The sequence below is a fragment of the Girardinichthys multiradiatus genome, chromosome X (assembly GCF_021462225.1).
Source record: "Girardinichthys multiradiatus isolate DD_20200921_A chromosome X, DD_fGirMul_XY1, whole genome shotgun sequence".
In the NCBI taxonomy this organism is placed as follows: Eukaryota; Metazoa; Chordata; class Actinopteri; order Cyprinodontiformes; family Goodeidae; genus Girardinichthys; species Girardinichthys multiradiatus.
The window spans coordinates 39,911,746-39,930,766 of NC_061817.1; the positions used below are offsets into that span (position 1 = coordinate 39,911,746).

The window sequence follows — 19,021 nt, forward strand, 5'->3', positions numbered from 1 at the left end:
TCCATCCATCTGACCTTCAGTATAATTCAGTGGTTTGAGGAAGACAACCTTCACTAGTGGGAATATTCTGGACAAATTAGTTCAACTTGACAGCATGAACGGATGTTGCTCGACAATCCTTTAAAGGCTGCAGGTATCCCCTACCACACTTTTTCCCTCCACTCAACTTTCAATGAATATGCTTGTGCACAGCTCTCTGGATAACTAGCTTCTTTAGCAACGACCTCCTGTAGCTTTCTCTCCTTGTGGAGGGTGTCCATGACTGTCTCGTGGACATCTGTCCAGTCAGCTGTCTTCTCCATGGTCGTCTTAAACTGACCCAGACTGAGATCCTCTCAAGGCCCACGAAACCTCTGCAGCTGTTTGGAGGTAATTAGCTAATTAAGGTACTGACACCAGGAGTTTCCAGTATTTAACTTTTTCACAATATTCTAATTTTCTGAGACGTTGAATTTTGGGTGAGCAGAATCATCAGAATTATAAGAAATAAAAGCTTGAAATATTTCAATCTACGTGTGATGGATTTATTTCTGAGTTTCACTTCATGATTAAACAAACATTGAACCTTTTCATAATGGTCTCATTCTCTGAGATGTTTGCAGATGTTCTGCAGGAACCCAGTGAACAGATCAGACAGCTGAACGCAGCAGAACCAGATCCAGTGTCCATTTATTTATTCACCATCATCCACTACTTTACTCTAAACAGGTTAAGAAATTCAAGTATCTGTCGGGAACAAGTCAAAAATAAAAACAGAAGCTTTCAGCTAAAACAAAGACAGAAACATCGTTTTATATCGAGATTAATAAACATCAAGTTTTAATAATCAGAAGGAAAGTGTCTAAATCTACGTCGGCTGATCTCAGAACAGTGCCGGGAACACAGGTTCTAACCTGGAAGGGTCTCACTAACGACGAGTCCAAAACACATCTGCAACTCAAATGACAAACTAGTACCTCAGATGGGTTCATGCTCTGGGTCAAACTGAACCACTGAGATTCTTGCAGTTCCCCCAGTTATAATGTAATCATTTTAATAGGTTACAGGAACCGGATCCCCCTGGAACTGGGCCGACGGGTCAGCTAGTGGAGATAAAGTCTTATTGCTCTTTACTCCATTTTTCCCTTCAGGTCCAAGCATTTTCCAGCTGCTTTCTTATGAACTGATCTCTGAAACATCTGCAGGAACCTGATTAGATGCAAACCGGAAGGTTTTCTGAGACTCAACATGATCTGAGAAGAAGATCTGACCAGATATGAAGCCACCTCAGAGACTCGTTGTGTGATTTAAGGTCAGAAATGTAACTGAAACGCAGCAAAGTTTAGTATTTTTCCACAACTAAACGATCCTACAGAAACCTGAACGCTGCAGAAGGTTTTAGGGAACGGTTGGACGTTCCCTCGACTCCAGAAGAAGAAGAAACAGAATCTAATGAATCACAACAAAGCTCCTAATAAAGCACCTGCTAAGAGGAATTAAATAAAAGAAGCACGAAGTTAATGGTTCTGTCCATAAACCGGAGCATTGCACAGCATCCACACCCACACGCTTTCCACGGGGAATAAATATACACATGCACATATACAGGAGGGTCCTGGTGCCGACCCGGAGGTTTTCATTTAGAGGGAACCTGATCCTGAATTATTCCTGGGACCTCGGATCTTCCCAGCAGCTGATTCTGCAGATTCTTCCAGGGAGCCGTGTTTCCAACATTCCTGACCAGGATTAACACACGTGACCCAACACCCTGCACCTCTGACCCGTTTCGAAGAACTCTGGCACCAATCGGATTCTATTCTCCCACCAAGGTCGCATCATTTAACATCCTGATTGTTTAAGCTTCCACAGGAGCGTTTGACCCGTTTCCCTGCAGAGTTTGGGAAGAACGCTCCTGGCAGCACCAACAGAGCTGCAGACGGAGCACAGCGCAGCGTTCGACCCGACTGCAGGGGTTAAAGGTCAGGAAAACCAACTTCCCGCTTGTCCAGAAACCTTGGTTCTTTCATTTCATTCAGGAACATCTCCTGCTTTATGAACAAAAGTGGGTTCTAGATCTACATCTGCAAAGAGATTCTGTCGGAAACACAAACTGGATCAGGATACACTTTATCAAGAATGATCCGAGCTTAAAGGTTCTGAGATTTGAAATGCACTTGGCCCTTTCAGAGGAGTTTTGTTACGACAGAATACAGACGGGTTCTGGACTCCTAAGTGTGTGTGTACAGAAGGTTCAGGAACAATGGAGTCATTTGGGCCTGGTGCTGTTTCCCCCTCTGAGCTGCAGCGTAGGCGGCCGATCCTTCTCTGGATCTCCAGCAGTCTTCCAGAATGAAACCCAGAAGACAGAACCCCGCAGCAGAGTTTTTATCTGGACAGAACCTACAGCTTCTATCTGGGAAACCTTAGCTCACAGAACATCTCAGGTACCGTTTGGAAAACACTAACTTTGAATCATGAAATCCTTCATTTTGGCTCTTTTTGCTGATTTTATTCATAGAATTAAACGAAGAAAACAACTCTGACCTCTGACCTCACTGTGAGTGGCTGCTGAATGTACAAAACAGCCCAACTTCTGGCTAATGAAGGTCCGTCTGGTCAGAACAGCTGTGAGCTAAAAAAAACCTAGCAGATTCTGCTCTGATATTCTGTTGGATCCCAGTGAAATCATCTGACAGATGTGGAAACACGGCTGGAGGAACAATCAGCTGCTGGACCAGATTCTGAGACCCGTTTGTAAATATATCCAGATGCAGATGGATCCTGTTAATCCAAACTAAGATGGAAACCGGAGCGCCACAGTTTGGGTTTCTACGGTTCATCTACAATAGGCCACCTGAACCAGAACAGCAGCAGCATTTCTCCAAGTGAATCCTGCTCCTAGATCCGGGTCGGAGACGAAGAACGAGGTAAAACTGGGAGGAACGACGAGATGCTTTCATGTCAGGTGTGAAACTGTCTGTGGTTCTGTGGCCATCCTCGGTTCTAGTAATGCTAGAACGTTTCTGGGAAGTTTTGAGGTAACTGAACCACAAAGAAACGAAAAACACGGAGTTGGTGTCTTAGAGACGAGGCCAGGAATAAAAACACCAGCAAGTCTGAGGGAAACAAATGCTGCTGAACATCCTGATCGTAGCATCTTCACCCTGAAGGTAAATCAGACGATGATCTGGGATCAGGATCGGAAAGCACCCAACCACAAACAGAACCAGGAAGTGTTGATTAGACCTGCTACATCTGGTGAGGTTGCATCACGATCGCCACGGCAACGCCGCGAGACGAGAACACAGTGAGTGATGAGTTCGGGAGCTTAACAGGAAGAGGGCGTGGCCATGTGTGGGGAGCGTGAAGAGGGCTTCGGACCGGGCGGGAATGACTTCATCAAACGAGATCCAAGTCCCTCCCAGTTCCTCCTAAAGAACATCAGCAGCATTTGGTCTTTACTGAGGAGTGTGTCTGGGTGGATCAGGTTTCATGTTCGGGGAACGTGGCAGGAGAACCAAAATAAAAACAACAACATGAGGTCGGTCTGGTTCAGTCAGGAAGGTTCACCGGTTTTCCCATCAGGATGAAGACGAGGAGAAAGAAAGGACCCAAACCCTGTCAGACTCCTGCTGCTCCTCCTGATGATGAAGAGGAGGAGCGTTCATCTCTCCTCCTTCCTGGACACCTTGGAGGAATGCCACGCGGTCGATCTGAGGAGGAACAACAATCAGTGTTTAACTCCACGTCTCCTCCTCTTCCTCAGCATCGAACAACAAACTGACTCGTGATGTTTTTAGAACCTTTTCACTAAATGTGCACAAATATCAATGATAAACCAATCAAAATAAAAACCAGAACTCTGGATCCACTCCTCATTTCTTCCATTTCCCACCCTGTGATCCAGACCTTCCCAGAATCTGTTTAACTGGTTCTGATCAACACTTTCTTGGACTTTGGCTGCTTTTTCTCAGACTCAAACTCCAGGGATGAGCCAGTTTTTAAGTTGGACATTTTGCCAAAATCATTTCCGAATTACAAACCATTAACCCCGCCTGAAGGCTGAAAGAAAAGAAAAAGGACACGCAGGTAGGGGGCGCTGTATTTAATAACATCCTGACCCAGCTGATCACACATGGAACCAGAGTGGAGCAGAACCAGTGAATAGACCCAGTAAAAAAGAGGCATTAGTTACCAGCAGCCTGTCAGAACTCGTCCCGCAGATACCGTCGCTGAATGTCTGAAAATGTTACAGCACATTCTGTGGACCTTCCATGAACTGGTACTGGTTCTTCTCCCAGATGCATCACATCAACGGACCTGACCAGCTCTCTGTTTTCTAACTACGGGTTTGGGGCTCAGCTGGCAGAACTGCTGCCGCACACTGAGAAGGAAAGAACTGGTGGAGTGACCTGGAGCCATGTTTCTGTTCCGGTTCTGTGAAGGACCTGTGACCGGACCCAGGTTCCCCACACTTCTCTCCTGTGCACCACCTGAGACCTCTTCCCAGTTTTCTAAGTCATATTTTAACACAGGTTCAAGAACGAGAAGATGTTGGGTTTCTGTAACACCAAGCAGGTTCTGAACTGTCTCCTTCTTCTCTGCCTCACCTGATGAAGGTCTTGAAGGCGGCGCTCTGAGGGTTGATGCACAGAGGAACCCGTTTGCCCTGCTGGTGCTCCGTGATGAAGCGATGGATCAACTCTGGAACAAAAAACATCGATGAAAATCCATTTCATTGATATTCTGGCATCTAAACGTTGAGTTCAACAGTTTTCAGCTTAAGTTTGGCTGAAATCTGCAGAGCAGTGGCAGAAAAAACTCTGCCCAGTCATAAATCCTCTGTGTTTGTGTGAATCTGACCCGGACCTTCCCGGCCCAAAAAGAACGAAGCGCGCCGCACCTTTTCCCTGCCACACAGACAGCAGACTGTTCTCGTAGCTGTGGCTGAACGGCCGCTCAGCGACCGGCTCAAAGTCCCGGGTGTAAACCCGCCCACTGGGGACGGAGTAGCAGCACTGGCACATGCAGGTGTGGTACCGCAGGCGGCCTTCGTCCAGGTACGGATGTGACAGGGCGTCGCTGCCTGAGATCCTCTTGGCCTGGAGACAAATTTTCAAATTTCACTGGCTGGACCCAGTAGGAACTATAGGCAGAAGAAAACATCGGACCGATTCAGGGTTTGCTACTCATCAGCTGGGGATAACTCACCGGGTCAAAGACCAACATGCGGCAGAGAAGGTGCACGGCTTCATGCGTGGCTCCGTCCGACAGCATGTAGAGCACCGAGAGCGACGGCTGGAGACACAAAATCAGCCTGAGCTTTAATGATTCAGTGAGGATCGTGTTAGCATTCAGAGGCAGGACAACATTTTCAGCTTTGTGTTATTCATAGAAATGTTCTGAACCGTCCAAACAGATCCACCAACAGGTGTTGGAAATCCTGGAAACAAGGATAACCTTCATGTCTGAGCGACCTTTGCTGATCATCACCTCAGGATTAGCCAAGCTGACCTCCAGCACCTACCTCCTGACCTTCAGCCAAAGAGTTTCAGGTTCAGGAATGAAATCTAGCAACTTTACAGCAACCGACAGCCGACGGCTGATTGGTTGTTGATCACCTGATTGACTGTGAGGAATCAACATGTAACTGTAGCCGACTCAGCGGCGTAAACAGAACCGACACTATCCTGGGCTACGGCGGGGACCAAACAGAGACCACGTACCGCTTTGTGGGGGCCCCTGAGGATGTGTGCTCGGGCCCCCTCACAGGCTGAAGCCAGGGCGGACAGAGGCGGCGTTCCAAGGAGATCCGTGATTAGATCCAGCTGCAGATAATGAAAAAGAGATGCCATCTTTACTGCAGAAAAACATCTTCTGGTTCTGTAACTGGTTCAGAACCAGAACCATCATTCTGATGACTCCTGGAGCAGTTTTCTAAGAAAAATAGTCCAAAAGTCACACCAACATCTTCACTGTGAAAATATCATAAACCTTTCTTATTAAAATAAACCAGAACAAAATCTTTACAGGACATTGGACCCGATGATCCGGAGCAGAACAAACATCAGGTTCTGCTGTAAAATGAACAAGAGACTGAAAGTTTCATGTCTAGTGTCTAGTTTAATTATTAAGAATCAGACATCAAGGTAAATGAATTGGGTTTAGGCCCGTTTAACCACATGTTTTACAGACGTAAGACCAGTTTGGACCCACCGAGTGTCAGCAGAACCTCTAAAGGCTTCCTCTCACCTGCTGGATGGGGCTCTGAGCCTGGAACAGGATCCGCCGGCCCAGCAGCTCAGCGAAGATGCAGCCCACCGACCAGACGTCAATGGCCGAGCCGTAGTGCCGGCAGCCCATCAGCACCTCTGGAGCCCTGTAGTACTGAGTCACCACCTCCTGGGTCATGTGACGCGACGGGTCAGGCTCTTCTACGCGGGCCAGGCCAAAGTCACAGATCTGAGCAAAGACAGAAGGAGGTTCAGAGGAGAACCAGGCCCACTGTGGGCCTAAATAAATAAGTCTGGTTTAATAAGAGACAGAAAGGAGACATGAATCTCTGCAGGGTTCATTTCTAAAACACACAACTTCTCCAGAATCCCTTTCAGGTTCTGCCTCTGTGTACCGTTTTCCATCATATAGATGTTCCTCCTGGCTCAGAGTTGATCTGCTTAGCTGTTTCTCTCCTAGATGAAGCCTCTAAAGGAGCTACTACTTCCTCTCTTTAACGTTTTACTGTTGTTTCACATAGAAAGTACCCCTGGATCAGTACTTCTGGGTTATTTTGTGTCTCTGCTCTGTTCTGTTCTCTCATACCCCTGGTCGGTCACAATGAGCCTGGTTCTGCTGGAGGTTCCTTCCTCTCCACTGTCGCTACATGAACATCCAGGAGTGAATGCTGAAGAGATGGTCTAGTGGACTTGGACTCGGTCTGACTTGGATGTTTGCTGTGGTAGAGACGACATTAGCGCTGCATAAATGAACAGAACTGAATGTTTGTGCTGAGCTTATAAGTTGGAACCAACAGTCCAGCCTGGTGAGAAACCTTCTCCTGCTCTCCTTCATGTTCTGCACCTGAGGAACATCTGTCCCAGAAACCTTCAGAGCTGCTTTTTAAAAAAACCGATGGTCCAACTTAAGATGTGATGCAGAACTTTAGGAGAAGCTACAGTATGGTAACGGGGCAACCATGAAGACAAACACAGGTGTGACCGTCACCTTCAGCAGACAGTTGCTGTTGACCAGCAGGTTTCCAGGTTTGATGTCTCGGTGCAGAATCCCAGCAGAGTGCAGGTACTTCAAGCCTGAACAGGAACAAACATCTGTTAAAACCATCAAACTAATACATAAGAACAGATTAGGACCCAACATGGACCTCTGAGTTCTGCTGGAACTGATTTTAAACCTGGTCCAGAGCAGCAGGACCACCAGGCCAGAAGAAACCAGTCCACTTCTGGTTTCTTCTAAGCCTTTTATTGATTTTATTTTTATCTTCCTTTTAGTTTCTGTTGACCCGTTCAGTGTTCTGGTTGGTAAACGCTTCAAAAACAGAACTCGAGGGACCTGAGGAACTTCATCTACATGTAGGTTTTGTTTCACCTGTTCTTTACCCAGTTCAGTCCAACCCCTCTGGTGCCGAATACATTTGGATCAACAGTTCTACAGAACAGTCAACTAGAGATGTTCATCAGTCTGAAACCTCCCTGAAAATCTTCTAATGTAACTATAAAGAGTTTTTCCCAGAATCTTGGAGAACAGAACAAAGAACCGGACCTTTCATAAGGAAAATGACCCGCTTTATAAAAGATATTTCTTTAGATATTTTTTTATGTTTTTTAACTGGACCGGTTTAAAAGGGAATTTACAGATCTGTGAGTCGACCCAGTCAGACCAAGAAAACTGAACCTTTCCTCCCGGTTCTTCCCTACACCCCTCCTCCAGAACTCCTTCTTCGTTCTGTCATTTTCCACAGAATATTCAGGGTAGTTTCCACTGCTGGGTCCATTTCTAGAATACTTTAATGCTGTATATTGTTTTATTGTTCTGTGATATTTTCTCGTTCCTTCCTGGAGATTTTCACTTTTCTTTCTCCATCTTTTCTTCCATCTTTCCTAAATTTCCTAATTTTCCACCTGCAGGTAGTTTTACTTCAGGAACCCGAGGGCTCGCGATCATTCTTATGGTAGAAGAGGTCCGGTTTCTGTTCCTGAACGGAGAAAGCATTTCATAGAAACATGTGATGGTGCTGCAGAGAGCTGCAGTGTGAGTCAGCACATGGAGGTAAAACCTGAAGCTTTGTGAGGACCACTGGAGTGTTTGCAGACTGACCTCGGAGGATCTGGTACAGGAAGACCTTGATGTGGTCCGTGGTGAGAGGCTGAGGAGACACGATCACCTTGTGGAGGTCGCTCTGCATCAGTTCCGTGATCACGTAGCTGCGAGGCAGTTAAAGAAGCTAACTCAGAACCTCCGCCTACACCATCACATCACCTCTGAGCAGGTTTTACCCTGACGTGGAGCCTTCAGCCGCCGGGTTCAGAGCAGCAAGCAGCTGCTAATTCAGGAGAATTAAATGAAGCCAGTTAATGATGAGAAACTGGGACAGACAGGTTGATCTGAAAGGATACATCTCCTCGAAGCAGTCGATCTGCGGAGGCTGTAAAATATCCAGAGCTGACAGAACCTGCAGAGACCAAACAATAAAACCGTTTCGATTCATTTCTCCCACCTAGAGAGATGATGTGAGCACGCTCAGACCCTCCTTACGTTGTCATGTTTGAAGAAACACAGCATCCTCAGCTCTCTGAAGACCCTCTTACAGGAGACCAGGTTCTGGAAGACATTGGGCATCTTCTTCAGAGCCACTTTCCGACCGTCCCGAGGATCGGTCACGGACCTGCGGAAGGACGGATGGATCAGACGACCTTTCTGTCACAGTTCAGGAAAAACACAGAATCCTCCGACCATAAAGCCATCCTGGAACAGAACATACTGGAGGAGTATTAGCCTAACAGAACCACTGGTTCAGTTCAGAAACTCAGAATTCAGCTTTCTAATCTTCAGGACATTTGAGGAGATCCTGCTGCTCAAAAATATCAACATATTGAGCTGATGGCAGCTGCATGTGAGCCATAATGGTCCTGAGGCCTGCATGGATCTGGTACCTGGTGGGTACCATTCAATAAGTTCTGCAAGCTGACTATGTACCGGCCCTGTTGGCCGGACCTCCAGGGCCCTCCAGGCCCACGCCTGGTGTGCTGCTGCAGAGGTTGAGATGCTAAACGTCCCCCAGAGCGGTGGGATGTCAGCATGAAGGTAGATGAATCCTAACCGATAGTATCGCTGAATATTACGATCAGTAAACATGTTCATGCAGCTCCTCTCTGATCATAAAATATTTACATTCAATATTTTTAAATCTCTTCCTTTAGGTTTGAAATTACCTGGAACCTCTGAGTTTAAAAAGAGCAGGTCTTTCCTCTCACAGAGCCCCTGATGGGTCTGGAGAAGGTTTAGGACCATGTCTCCTCAGACATCCTGTGCTCTGCGTCTGCAGCGAGTTTCCACTGTAGGGACCAAGACCCAATCGGGTCACCAGGGTAAGAAACAGCTCAGGTAGGGAGGCTTGAATCCTGGATGGACCCTGAGTTGCAGGTGGATCTGAGTTACTGAGAACTCGGTTCTAGGAACGTGTTTCCACAGATCGCAGCAGCTCTCCTGCAGCTCCAGCTGATAATCTAATAGATGACCCGGTTTCAGAACCCACAGTGGAACCACACAGAATTAACAAAAAGGTTCTGGGACAGGTCTAAGTTAAAGCGTGCCTTAACAGGGCAGACCCAGAACCCTCTGCAGGTAACCATTGATCCCATCAGGACTGGGAAGGTCTTTGGATCCAGAAGCTGGAGATCTTCTCTGGACAGAGGGATTTCAGTGTCGCCCTCCAGAACCTGCTGCCTCAGTGATCCAGTCTCAGGCCCGGTTCCAACTCCCACACTACACCCTACGCCCCTCTATAAAGTGTGTACTTTGTACCAGTGCATGTAGGGGTTAAAGTGCGCAGATTATAAGTGAAGTGGAGAATTGGGACAGTAGGGATTACGTCATCGACTTGCACCTCTGCACCGTAACTGCAGCATCAAAAAGGGCGGGAACCAGCGCCTGTTTTCAGTTGCTAAAAAAAAACTATTTAAAACTGCAACAAGCAAAATGTTTTGAGGAGAAGAAAGTGCCGGAAGTGACGTAGGTTTATACACCAGACTCTCGCTGCTCCAGTGTTTGTTTGAAAGGTAACTTCAGTGTTATGATCTACTGGCCCAGAACTGGTCCAGAATCACTCTGAACCCACTGGTTTCTTACTATGTTGAGGCTGGAAAACCAGTAAAAATATATATTTGTCGGCTTGCTGTCTAAAGTTCACAGAGTTCTTATTATTCTGATTTGATGGTTAATTACGTTGACGGTTGTGATTGGTTTTGGATCAGAACGTCATCTGCAGCAGTGAATTGTGGGTAATATACTTCGGCGAAGTCCGCTTAGATGCGGGCTTCGCCGAAGGGCGGATGTGGGGCACAAAGCGGGCGGGGCTAAAGGCTTTACAGAACCTTCAGTCCGAGTTTCTACTCATTCATCTGAACACATCCAATCATTATTGGTTCTGATTTAAGGAAAATCTGAACCTGCTGCCTTTCAGAGGTCCAGGTTCCTGCTGAGGAACATTAAACTCATTAATAACCTGGAGATGATGAATCAGCCAAGAACTCAGAGAACTTTGATGGAAACAAAAGAACCAGTCGGTTCCTGTGGACCCAAACACATGAATTCATGTTTGAATCAGTCAAAGTTTCCATCCTGTGTTCACCAGCAGAACCAAAGTAAAAGCAGGTCGGGATCAACATAGATTTGGACCTTCTAGTGCCGGTGAAGCCAATTTCAGCAACTCAAATGGTTTAAAGATGACCTGCTGATGGAAAATATCTGCAGGGTAAATCTGATTAACAGAACCAGACCAGAACTTCCTCATGCTAGATTAGCAGACTATCAGAACCGACTCAGAATGATCTGCAAACACAAATGGACCCGCATTCTGGTAGATCAGAGAACCTATTTTACATGGATGAGGATTCAGAACCCCCGCTGAAAGTTCTGCAGTTACCAAACAACTCCAAACGCTCCGTATCCGATGGGTCGGTCCGGCTCCATCTCTGCAGGGCTCGGGACCTCGCTGGCCGGGTTACTGTAAGGCTGAGGAACTGCCGCTCCGCCGCCGGCGCTCCCTCCCAGAGCCGTAGGGTGTCGGGGGGTCCCGGCCGGAGCGCTGGGTCCAGTCAGGCATGGTGTGGCGCTGAGGCCCGTGGAGGGTGCGCCGCAGGATGACCCAACACAGAAGAACTTGTGGCCCAGCTCAGAGCCTGGAAACAAATCTCCACAGACAGTCTGCCGCCCAGCACCGTGGAAGGCCATCCTCCTCTCACCGAACCCACAAGCAGTCCAGGGAATGGGAACGGTACCAAGCTGCTGCTGCTGGTCCCACTCAGGCACAGAGGAGGAACCGGCGCTGCTCACTCAGCATGACCCATCAGCTTTCTGCACACAGACGGAGAGAAAACTGGGAATAATGTTTGGAAAAACCCAAATCATGTCAACAGAAAGACATCAGAAAGCAGAACCTGCAGTCGGGTCTCCACAGCGGGCTGCAACGCTTTAAAAAATGACACCAGAATCACCATAAGTAATCAAAAACATTAAGAGTTTTCTACAGAGTTGGGTCTGGAAGTAATCTGGAGAGACCAGAACCAGAATCCGGTCCGCAGGAAGGTTCTGGATTTAAAACGGGCCGTGGGTGCATCACCTTCAGGGTCATCAGTGCAAACAGGAAGAACACATGATGTATGGCCCAGATAACATTAGCTCAGTGTTGGAGCTGGCCGGCGCCGCTAAGCAGAACCACACCACTGTTTGAGAATGGCTGTGGAAATAAACCCAGAACCATGGATTAATCTGTTGGTATCGGCTGAAAATCCTCAATGGGTCACAGAAGGTGAAGGAAAACAGAACCTCTATTAAATCAACTTACAGACCTTTTACTGGATCGACTCAACAGAACACTTAGACGGATCAAACCTGGACCGGGTCAACATGTACTTAACAGAGATTTCATAAAAACTGGTGTGTAGAACCTTTGTTCTGTTGTCTGTACCAGCTTCATGAGAACATGATACCCGGACTGGGCTGAACACAGGTTCTGTACAAAATGGTGTAGAGAAGCGCTAACTGCCACAATCTGGATTTTAATGAATCTGTAATGAGTCCAGAAGAACCCGGTACTGTGGAGCTTCAGTGAAGATGCACTGATCAGGATTTGACCGACTGAAGCCGATTTTCTTCTGGGTCTACAGGTCCTTCTCAAAATATTAGCATATTGTGATAAAGTTCATTATTTTCAATAATGTCATGATGAAAATTTAACATTCATATATTTTAGATTCATTGCACACTAACTGAAATATTTCAGGTCTTTTATTATCTTAATACGGATGATTTTGGCAAACAGCTCATGAAAACCCAAAATTCCTATCTCACAAAATTAGCATATCATTAAAAGGGTCTCTAAACGAGCTATGAACCTAATCATCTGAATCAACGAGTTAACTCTAAACACCTGCAAAAGATTTCTGAGGCCTTTAAACTCCCAGCCTGGTTCATCACTCAAAACCCCAATCATGGGTAAGACTGCCGACCTGACTGCTGTCCAGAAGGCCACTATTGACACCCTCAAGCAAGAGGGTAAGACACAGAAAGACATTTCTGAACGAATAGGCTGTTCCCAGAGTGCTGTATCAAGGCACCTCAGTGGGAAGTCTGTGGGAAGGAAAAAGTGTGGCAGAAAACGCTGCACAACGAGAAGAGGTGACCGGACCCTGAGGAAGATTGTGGAGAAGGGCCGATTCCAGACCTTGGGGGACCTGCGGAAGCAGTGGACTGAGTGGAGTAGAAACATCCAGAGCCACCGTGCACAGGCATGTGCAGGAAATGGGCTACAGGTGCCGCATTCCCCAGACCTGGGCTACAGAGAAGCAGCACTGGACTGTTGCTCAGTGGTCCAAAGTACTTTTTTCGGATGAAAGCAAATTCTGCATGTCATTCGGAAATCAAGGTGCCAGAGTCTGGAGGAAGACTGGGGAGAAGGAAATGCCAAAATGCCAGAAGTCCAGTGTCAAGTACCCACAGTCAGTGATGGTCTGGGGTGCCGTGTCAGCTGCTGGTGTTGGTCCACTGTGTTTTATCAAGGGCAGGGTCAATGCAGCTAGCTATCAGGAGATTTTGGAGCACTTCATGCTTCCATCTGCTGAAAAGCTTTATGGAGATGAAGATTTCATTTTTCAGCACGACCTGGCACCTGCTCACAGTGCCAAAACCACTGGTAAATGGTTTACTGACCATGGTATCACTGTGCTCAATTGGCCTGCCAACTCTCCTGACCTGAACCCCATAGAGAATCTGTGGGATATTGTGAAGAGAACGTTGAGAGACTCAAGACCCAACACTCTGGATGAGCTAAAGGCCGCTATCGAAGCATCCTGGGCCTCCATAAGACCTCAGCAGGGCCACAGGCTGATTGCCTCCATGCCACGCCGCATTGAAGCAGTCATTTCTGCAAAAGGATTCCTGACCAAGTATTGAGTGCATAACTGTACATGATTATTTGAAGGTTGACGTTTTTTGTATTAAAAACACTTTTCTTTTATTGGTCGGATGAAATATGCTAATTTTGTGAGATAGGAATTTTGGGTTTTCATGAGCTGTATGCCAAAATCATCCGTATTAAGACAATAAAAGACCTGAAATATTTCAGTTAGTGTGCAATGAATCTAAAATATATGAATGTTAAATTTTCATCATGACATTATGGAAAATAATGAACTTTATCACAATATGCTAATTTTTTGAGAAGGACCTGTAAGCTGCAGGTTCTGATTTTCCTTGATCGGACCATAATGAGTATTTGCTGTTTCTGGCTGCAGTTTGTGGTATTTCCATGACAACATAAAGGAAAACATACACAAAATATACTTCAATTTTTCTTTCTCTCCATTTCTGATATTTTCTGGACTTACTGAAACAAAACTAGATCCGATTTAACCGAAGCAAGGCAGAATTTATTTTTGAAATCAGTAAAAAGTGAGTTTTAATGTTTGCATGCGATTATTTACCAAAACGTCCAGACTCCTAGAGAATGTAAGCTGAATGTCTGCTGCTGCTCTTAATGCTGAAAATATAGTTTTCTACAGAACCTAATGGAGCCCAATAGAACCTTGGGCTCAATGAAGGACTATTACAAGTCCTTTACTCTTACAGTTAACAGTAGGGATGCACCGATATAAATATTCAGGCTGATATCGATATTGATAACGCTGTTCTAGCCCGTACTTGTACTCATTGTCTTCCGCTTTATCCGGGACCGGGTCGCGGGGGCAGCAGAATCAATAGAGACACCCAGACGTCCCTCTCCCCAGACACCTCCTCCAGCGGGAGCCCAAGGCGTTCCCAAGCCAGCCGAGAGACATAGTCCCTCCAGCGTGTCCTGGGTCGTCCCCTGGGCCTCCTCCCGGTGGGACGTGCCTGGAACACCTCCCAAGGAAGGCGTCCAGGAGGCATCCGGTATAGATGCCCGAGTCACCTCAACTGGCTCCTCTCGATGTGGAGGAGCAGCGGCTCTACCCTGAGCCCCTCCCGGATGGCCGAGTTCCTCACCCTATCTCTAAGGGAGTGCCCGGCCACCCTACGGAGGAAGCTCATTTCAGCCGCTTGTATCCAGGATCTCGTTCTTTCGGTCATGACCCAAAGTTCATGGCCATAGGTGAGGGTAGGAACGTAGACCGACTGGTAAATTGAGAGCTTTGCTTTTCGGCTCAGCTCTCTCTTCACCACAACGGACCGGCACAGCGCCCCCATTACTGTGGCAGCCGCACCGATCCGTCTGTCGATCTCCCGCTCCATTCTTCCCTCACTCGTGAACAAGACCCCGAGATACTTAAACTCCTCCACTGGAGGCAGGAACTCCCCTCCAACCTAAAGAGGACAAGCCACCCTTTTCCGGTCGAGTACCATGGCCTCGGACTTGGAGGAGCTGATCCTCATCCCAGCCGCTTCACACTCGGCTGCGAACCGCCACAGCGCATGCTGTAGGTCTTGGCTAGAGGGGTCCAGCAGGACCACGTCATCTGCAAAAAGAAGAGATGAAATCCTCTGGTCCCCAAACCAGACCCCCTCCGGCCCTTGGCTGCGTCTAGAAATCCTGTCCATTAAAGTTATGAACAGGACCGGTGACAAAGGGCAGCTCTGCCGGAGTCCAACATGCACCAGGAACAGGTCCGACTTAGTGCCGGCAATGCGGACCAAACTCCTGCTCCGCTTGTACAGGGACCGGATGGCCCCTAATAAAGGGCCCCCGATTTCATACTCCTGGAGCACCCCCCACAGGGCATCACGAGGGACACAGTCGAATGCTTTCTCCAGGTCCACAAAACACATGTGAACCAATTGGGCAAACTCCCATGAACCCTCGAGTACCCTGTAGAGGGTATAGAGCTGGTCCAGTGTTCCACGACCGGGACGAGAACCACACTGCTCCTCCTGAAGCCGAGGTTCGACTATCGGCCGGACTCTCCTCTCCAATACCCTGGCGTAGGCCTTACCAGGGAGGTTGAGGAGTGTGATCCCCCTGTAGTTGGAACACAACCTCCTGTCACCCTTCTTATGAAGGGGGACCACTACCCCAGTCTGCCAATCCAGAGGCACTGTCCCCGTCCGCCACACAACGTTGAAGAGGCGTGTCAACCATGACAGCCCAACAACATCCAGATCCTCGAAGGACTCCTTCTACCGTCCGATAATGTCCTCTGTCGAGGTCAGCAGCTCCCCACCCCCACTATAAACAGTGTTGGCGAAGCACTGCTTCCCCCTCCTGAGGCGCCGGACGGTTTGCCAGAATTGCGTCGAGGCCAACCGGTTCTAGCTGATAACCGATATTATATACCTCACTGCCCTTTCAACCGTGTAAAAAAACGACCACGCCGCTGACATTGCTTCTCTGCTACAGTCTAACATCCCACAGTTCTCCACTGCATCACTGTCACATGACCAAACAAACGCCACATGGCCGACCCATTCACCTCCCCCTCCAGAAAAACAAACAGCGACAAGAAGGTAATCAATATCTGTTATTATTATCGGCCACGTTTTACTTATCGGACCGATACCGATATCAGCTGAAACTGATGTCAATGTCGATATATCGTGCACCCTTAATTTCAGTCAAACTAACATTTCATGGCATTCTCAAATACTGTTTTGTATTTAAGTGATTGTTGTGGGTCAGAACTTTTCCTTTAAATTATGAGATTATTAATCTGGCTTCTCTTTCAGAAAACCTCATTTATTTTTCCATGCCAGATGAAATCAGTTCGTTTACAGTTTGCTCCATTTGCTGAATTGAAAGAAGGATTGATTTTTGTGACCTGCCGCTCACACATGGACACGATCAGATGATTGATCGGTCCTTCACTGTGTCCTGATCTACGATGGTCTGTAGGCCAGCTCTGAAATCACTGTGGGGGTATCCAGGTCCAGTCCTGGAGAGCTTCTATCCTGCAGCGTTTAGATCGCTTCTCCTTCCCAGAATCAGAAGACTGGATCAGCATCCAGTCCTTCAGCTCTGCAGAGGCCTGATAACCAGACGTCCATTTGATGCTGGTGCTGGAGACGGGATGCATCTAAAAGCTGCAGGACTGGACCTGGACAACCCTGTTTTAGTATTTTCCACACAGAATAACAGTGATGCACCTCCCAAACTGGATTTCAGGAATCCTGATGAATGTGGAAAACTCAGTCCCGGTTGGACCAGTGTAGAACCTTTACTCTAATGTGACCCAGACTCATTAAACTCGTTAAAGTGAGAAATACAGGTCCTTCTCAAAATATTAGCATATTGTGATAAAGTTCATTATTTTCTATAATGTAATGATGAAAATTTAACATTCATATATTTTAGATTCATTGCACACTAACTGAAATATTTCAGGTCTTTTATTGTCTTAATACGGATGATTTTGGCATACAGCTCATGAAAACCCAAAATTCCTATCTCACAAAATTAGCATATTTCATCCGACCAATAAAAGAAAAGTGTTTTTAATACAAAAAACGTCAACCTTCAAATAATCATGTACAGTTATGCACTCAATACTTGGTCGGGAATCCTTTGGCAGAAATGACTGCTTCAATGCGGCGTGGCATGGAGGCAATCAGCCTGTGGCACTGCTGAGGTCTTATGGAGGCCCAGGATGCTTCGATAGCGGCCTTTAGCTCATCCAGAGTGTTGGGTCTTGAGTCTCTCAACGTTCTCTTCACAATATCCCACAGATTCTCTATGGGGTTCAGGTCAGGAGAGTTGGCAGGCCAATTGAGCACAGTGATACCATGGTCAGTAAACCATTTACCAGTGGTTTTGGCACTGTGAGCAGGTGCCAGGTCGTGCTGAAAAATGAAATCTTCATCTCCATAAAGCTTTTCAGCAGATGGAAGCATGAAGTGCTCCGAAATCTCCTGATAGCTAGCTGCATTGACCCTGCCCTTGATAAAACACAGTGGACCAACACCAGCAGCTGACACGGCACCCCAGACCATCACTGACTGTGGGTACTTGACACTGGACTTCTGGCATTTTGGCACTGAGGTGCCTTGATACAGCACTCTGGGAACAGCCTATTCATTCAGAAATGTCTTTCTGTGTCTTACCCTCTTGCTTGAGGGTGTCAATAGTGGCCTTCTGGACATCAGTCAGGTCGGCTGTCTTACCCATGATTGGGGTTTTGAGTGATGAACCAGGCTGGGAGTTTTAAAGGCCTCAGGAATCTTTTGCAGGTGTTTAGAGTTAACTCGTTGATTCAGATGATTAGGTTCATAGCTCGTTTAGAGACCCTTTTAATGATATGCTAATTTTGTGAGATAGGAATTTTGGGTTTTCATGAGCTGTATGCCAAAATCATCCGTATTAAGACAATAAAAGACCTGAAATATTTCAGTTAGTGTGCAATGAATCTAAAATATATGAATGTTACATTTTCATCATGACATTATGGAAAATAATTAACTTTATCACAATATGCTAATATTTTGAGAAGGACCTGTATTCCTTCAGAGCTGTGAATCTGACACCAACTTCAGCTTCTCTGCAGCATGGATGTATCTCCTGATCCAACCCAGTCACAAATGGGTCCTGTCACCTTTGTTCGCTTTAAGCTGCTAGTTAACTCGGTTCAAATCCCGGTTAAAGCGGTTATCTTCGACAAACAGAGCAAACATTAAACCAGAGGAACCGTGTGGTGTCTCCGTCCAGCCGCCAGGAAGCGGATTTAGCTAAAAAAACCAAACATTCTGGGCTGTTTCCCAAGAAAATGATCGTTAACTCCGGAGCTAACCAGCTGTTCGGGGGGACTAGTTAACCCATCCGTGGCTGTGACCCACATAACCATCCGCTGTGACCTACTTCATTTTAAACAGAACAGAACCATGAATAAAACGCACAAACCTGGCTGCTGTGAACGGCTGATGACATGACAGTTAATCCGACCTTTGAGAGCTGAAGAGCGGCGTAAGAGGCTCCAGTTCTCCCGGAGCTAACTGCAGCTAACCCCGCTGCTAACTGTCCATCATGGCGACTCCTTCAGAGCCCTGGAGGAGGCTCAGGGTTTACCGAGGAGAAAGACTCTTCCAGCGGGAGCTCAGTGTTCCCTTCAAACCTGCCGGAGTTCGGGCTGTTTTTCCAGCGTCAGCTACAGCTAGCTGGTTAGCTGCTATGAGGAGGAAGAGGAGGAGGAGGAAGAGGAGGAGGAGGGGGAGGAAGAGGAGGGGGAGGGGGAGGAAGAGGAGGGGGAGCCGGTGGGGGAGGGGCGGCGCTTCAACAGCGCTGTAAACAACAGGCCGGCAGGAGCGACGGAGGGGTCCGGTCGTTTCATAGCTTTCTAGGTACGAAATG

General features: G+C 47.2%; 1 protein-coding gene across 1 annotated transcript; it reads right to left on the reverse strand.

Annotated features, from left to right (window-relative positions):
• Window positions 1-651: 651 nt before the first annotated feature.
• On the reverse strand, window positions 652-18,874 carry LOC124862839 (serine/threonine-protein kinase NLK2-like). The gene is made up of 12 exons (XM_047357003.1): window positions 18,575-18,874; window positions 11,138-11,568; window positions 8,749-8,878; window positions 8,610-8,665; window positions 8,311-8,417; window positions 7,201-7,286; window positions 6,232-6,441; window positions 5,706-5,807; window positions 5,191-5,277; window positions 4,883-5,081; window positions 4,590-4,683; window positions 652-3,692 (listed from the first exon to the last, which is right to left on the reverse strand). Exons 2-12 carry the CDS (start codon window positions 11,443-11,445, stop codon window positions 3,644-3,646), a joined length of 1,428 nt encoding a protein of 475 aa, XP_047212959.1. The 5' UTR covers window positions 11,446-11,568; window positions 18,575-18,874; the 3' UTR covers window positions 652-3,643.
• Window positions 18,875-19,021: the final 147 nt, after the last annotated feature.

Coding starts and splice junctions, on each gene's coding strand:
- LOC124862839 (XM_047357003.1), bottom strand. CDS start 11,445: ATGGCCTTCCACGGTGCTGGGCGGCAGACTGTCTGTGGAGATTTGTTT. Junction 5,808..6,231: donor CTCAGAGCCCCATCCAGCAG/GTGAGAGGAAGC, acceptor CATTATCTGCAG/CTGGATCTAATCACGGATCT. Junction 5,082..5,190: donor GCATGTTGGTCTTTGACCCG/GTGAGTTATCCC, acceptor ATTTGTCTCCAG/GCCAAGAGGATCTCAGGCAG.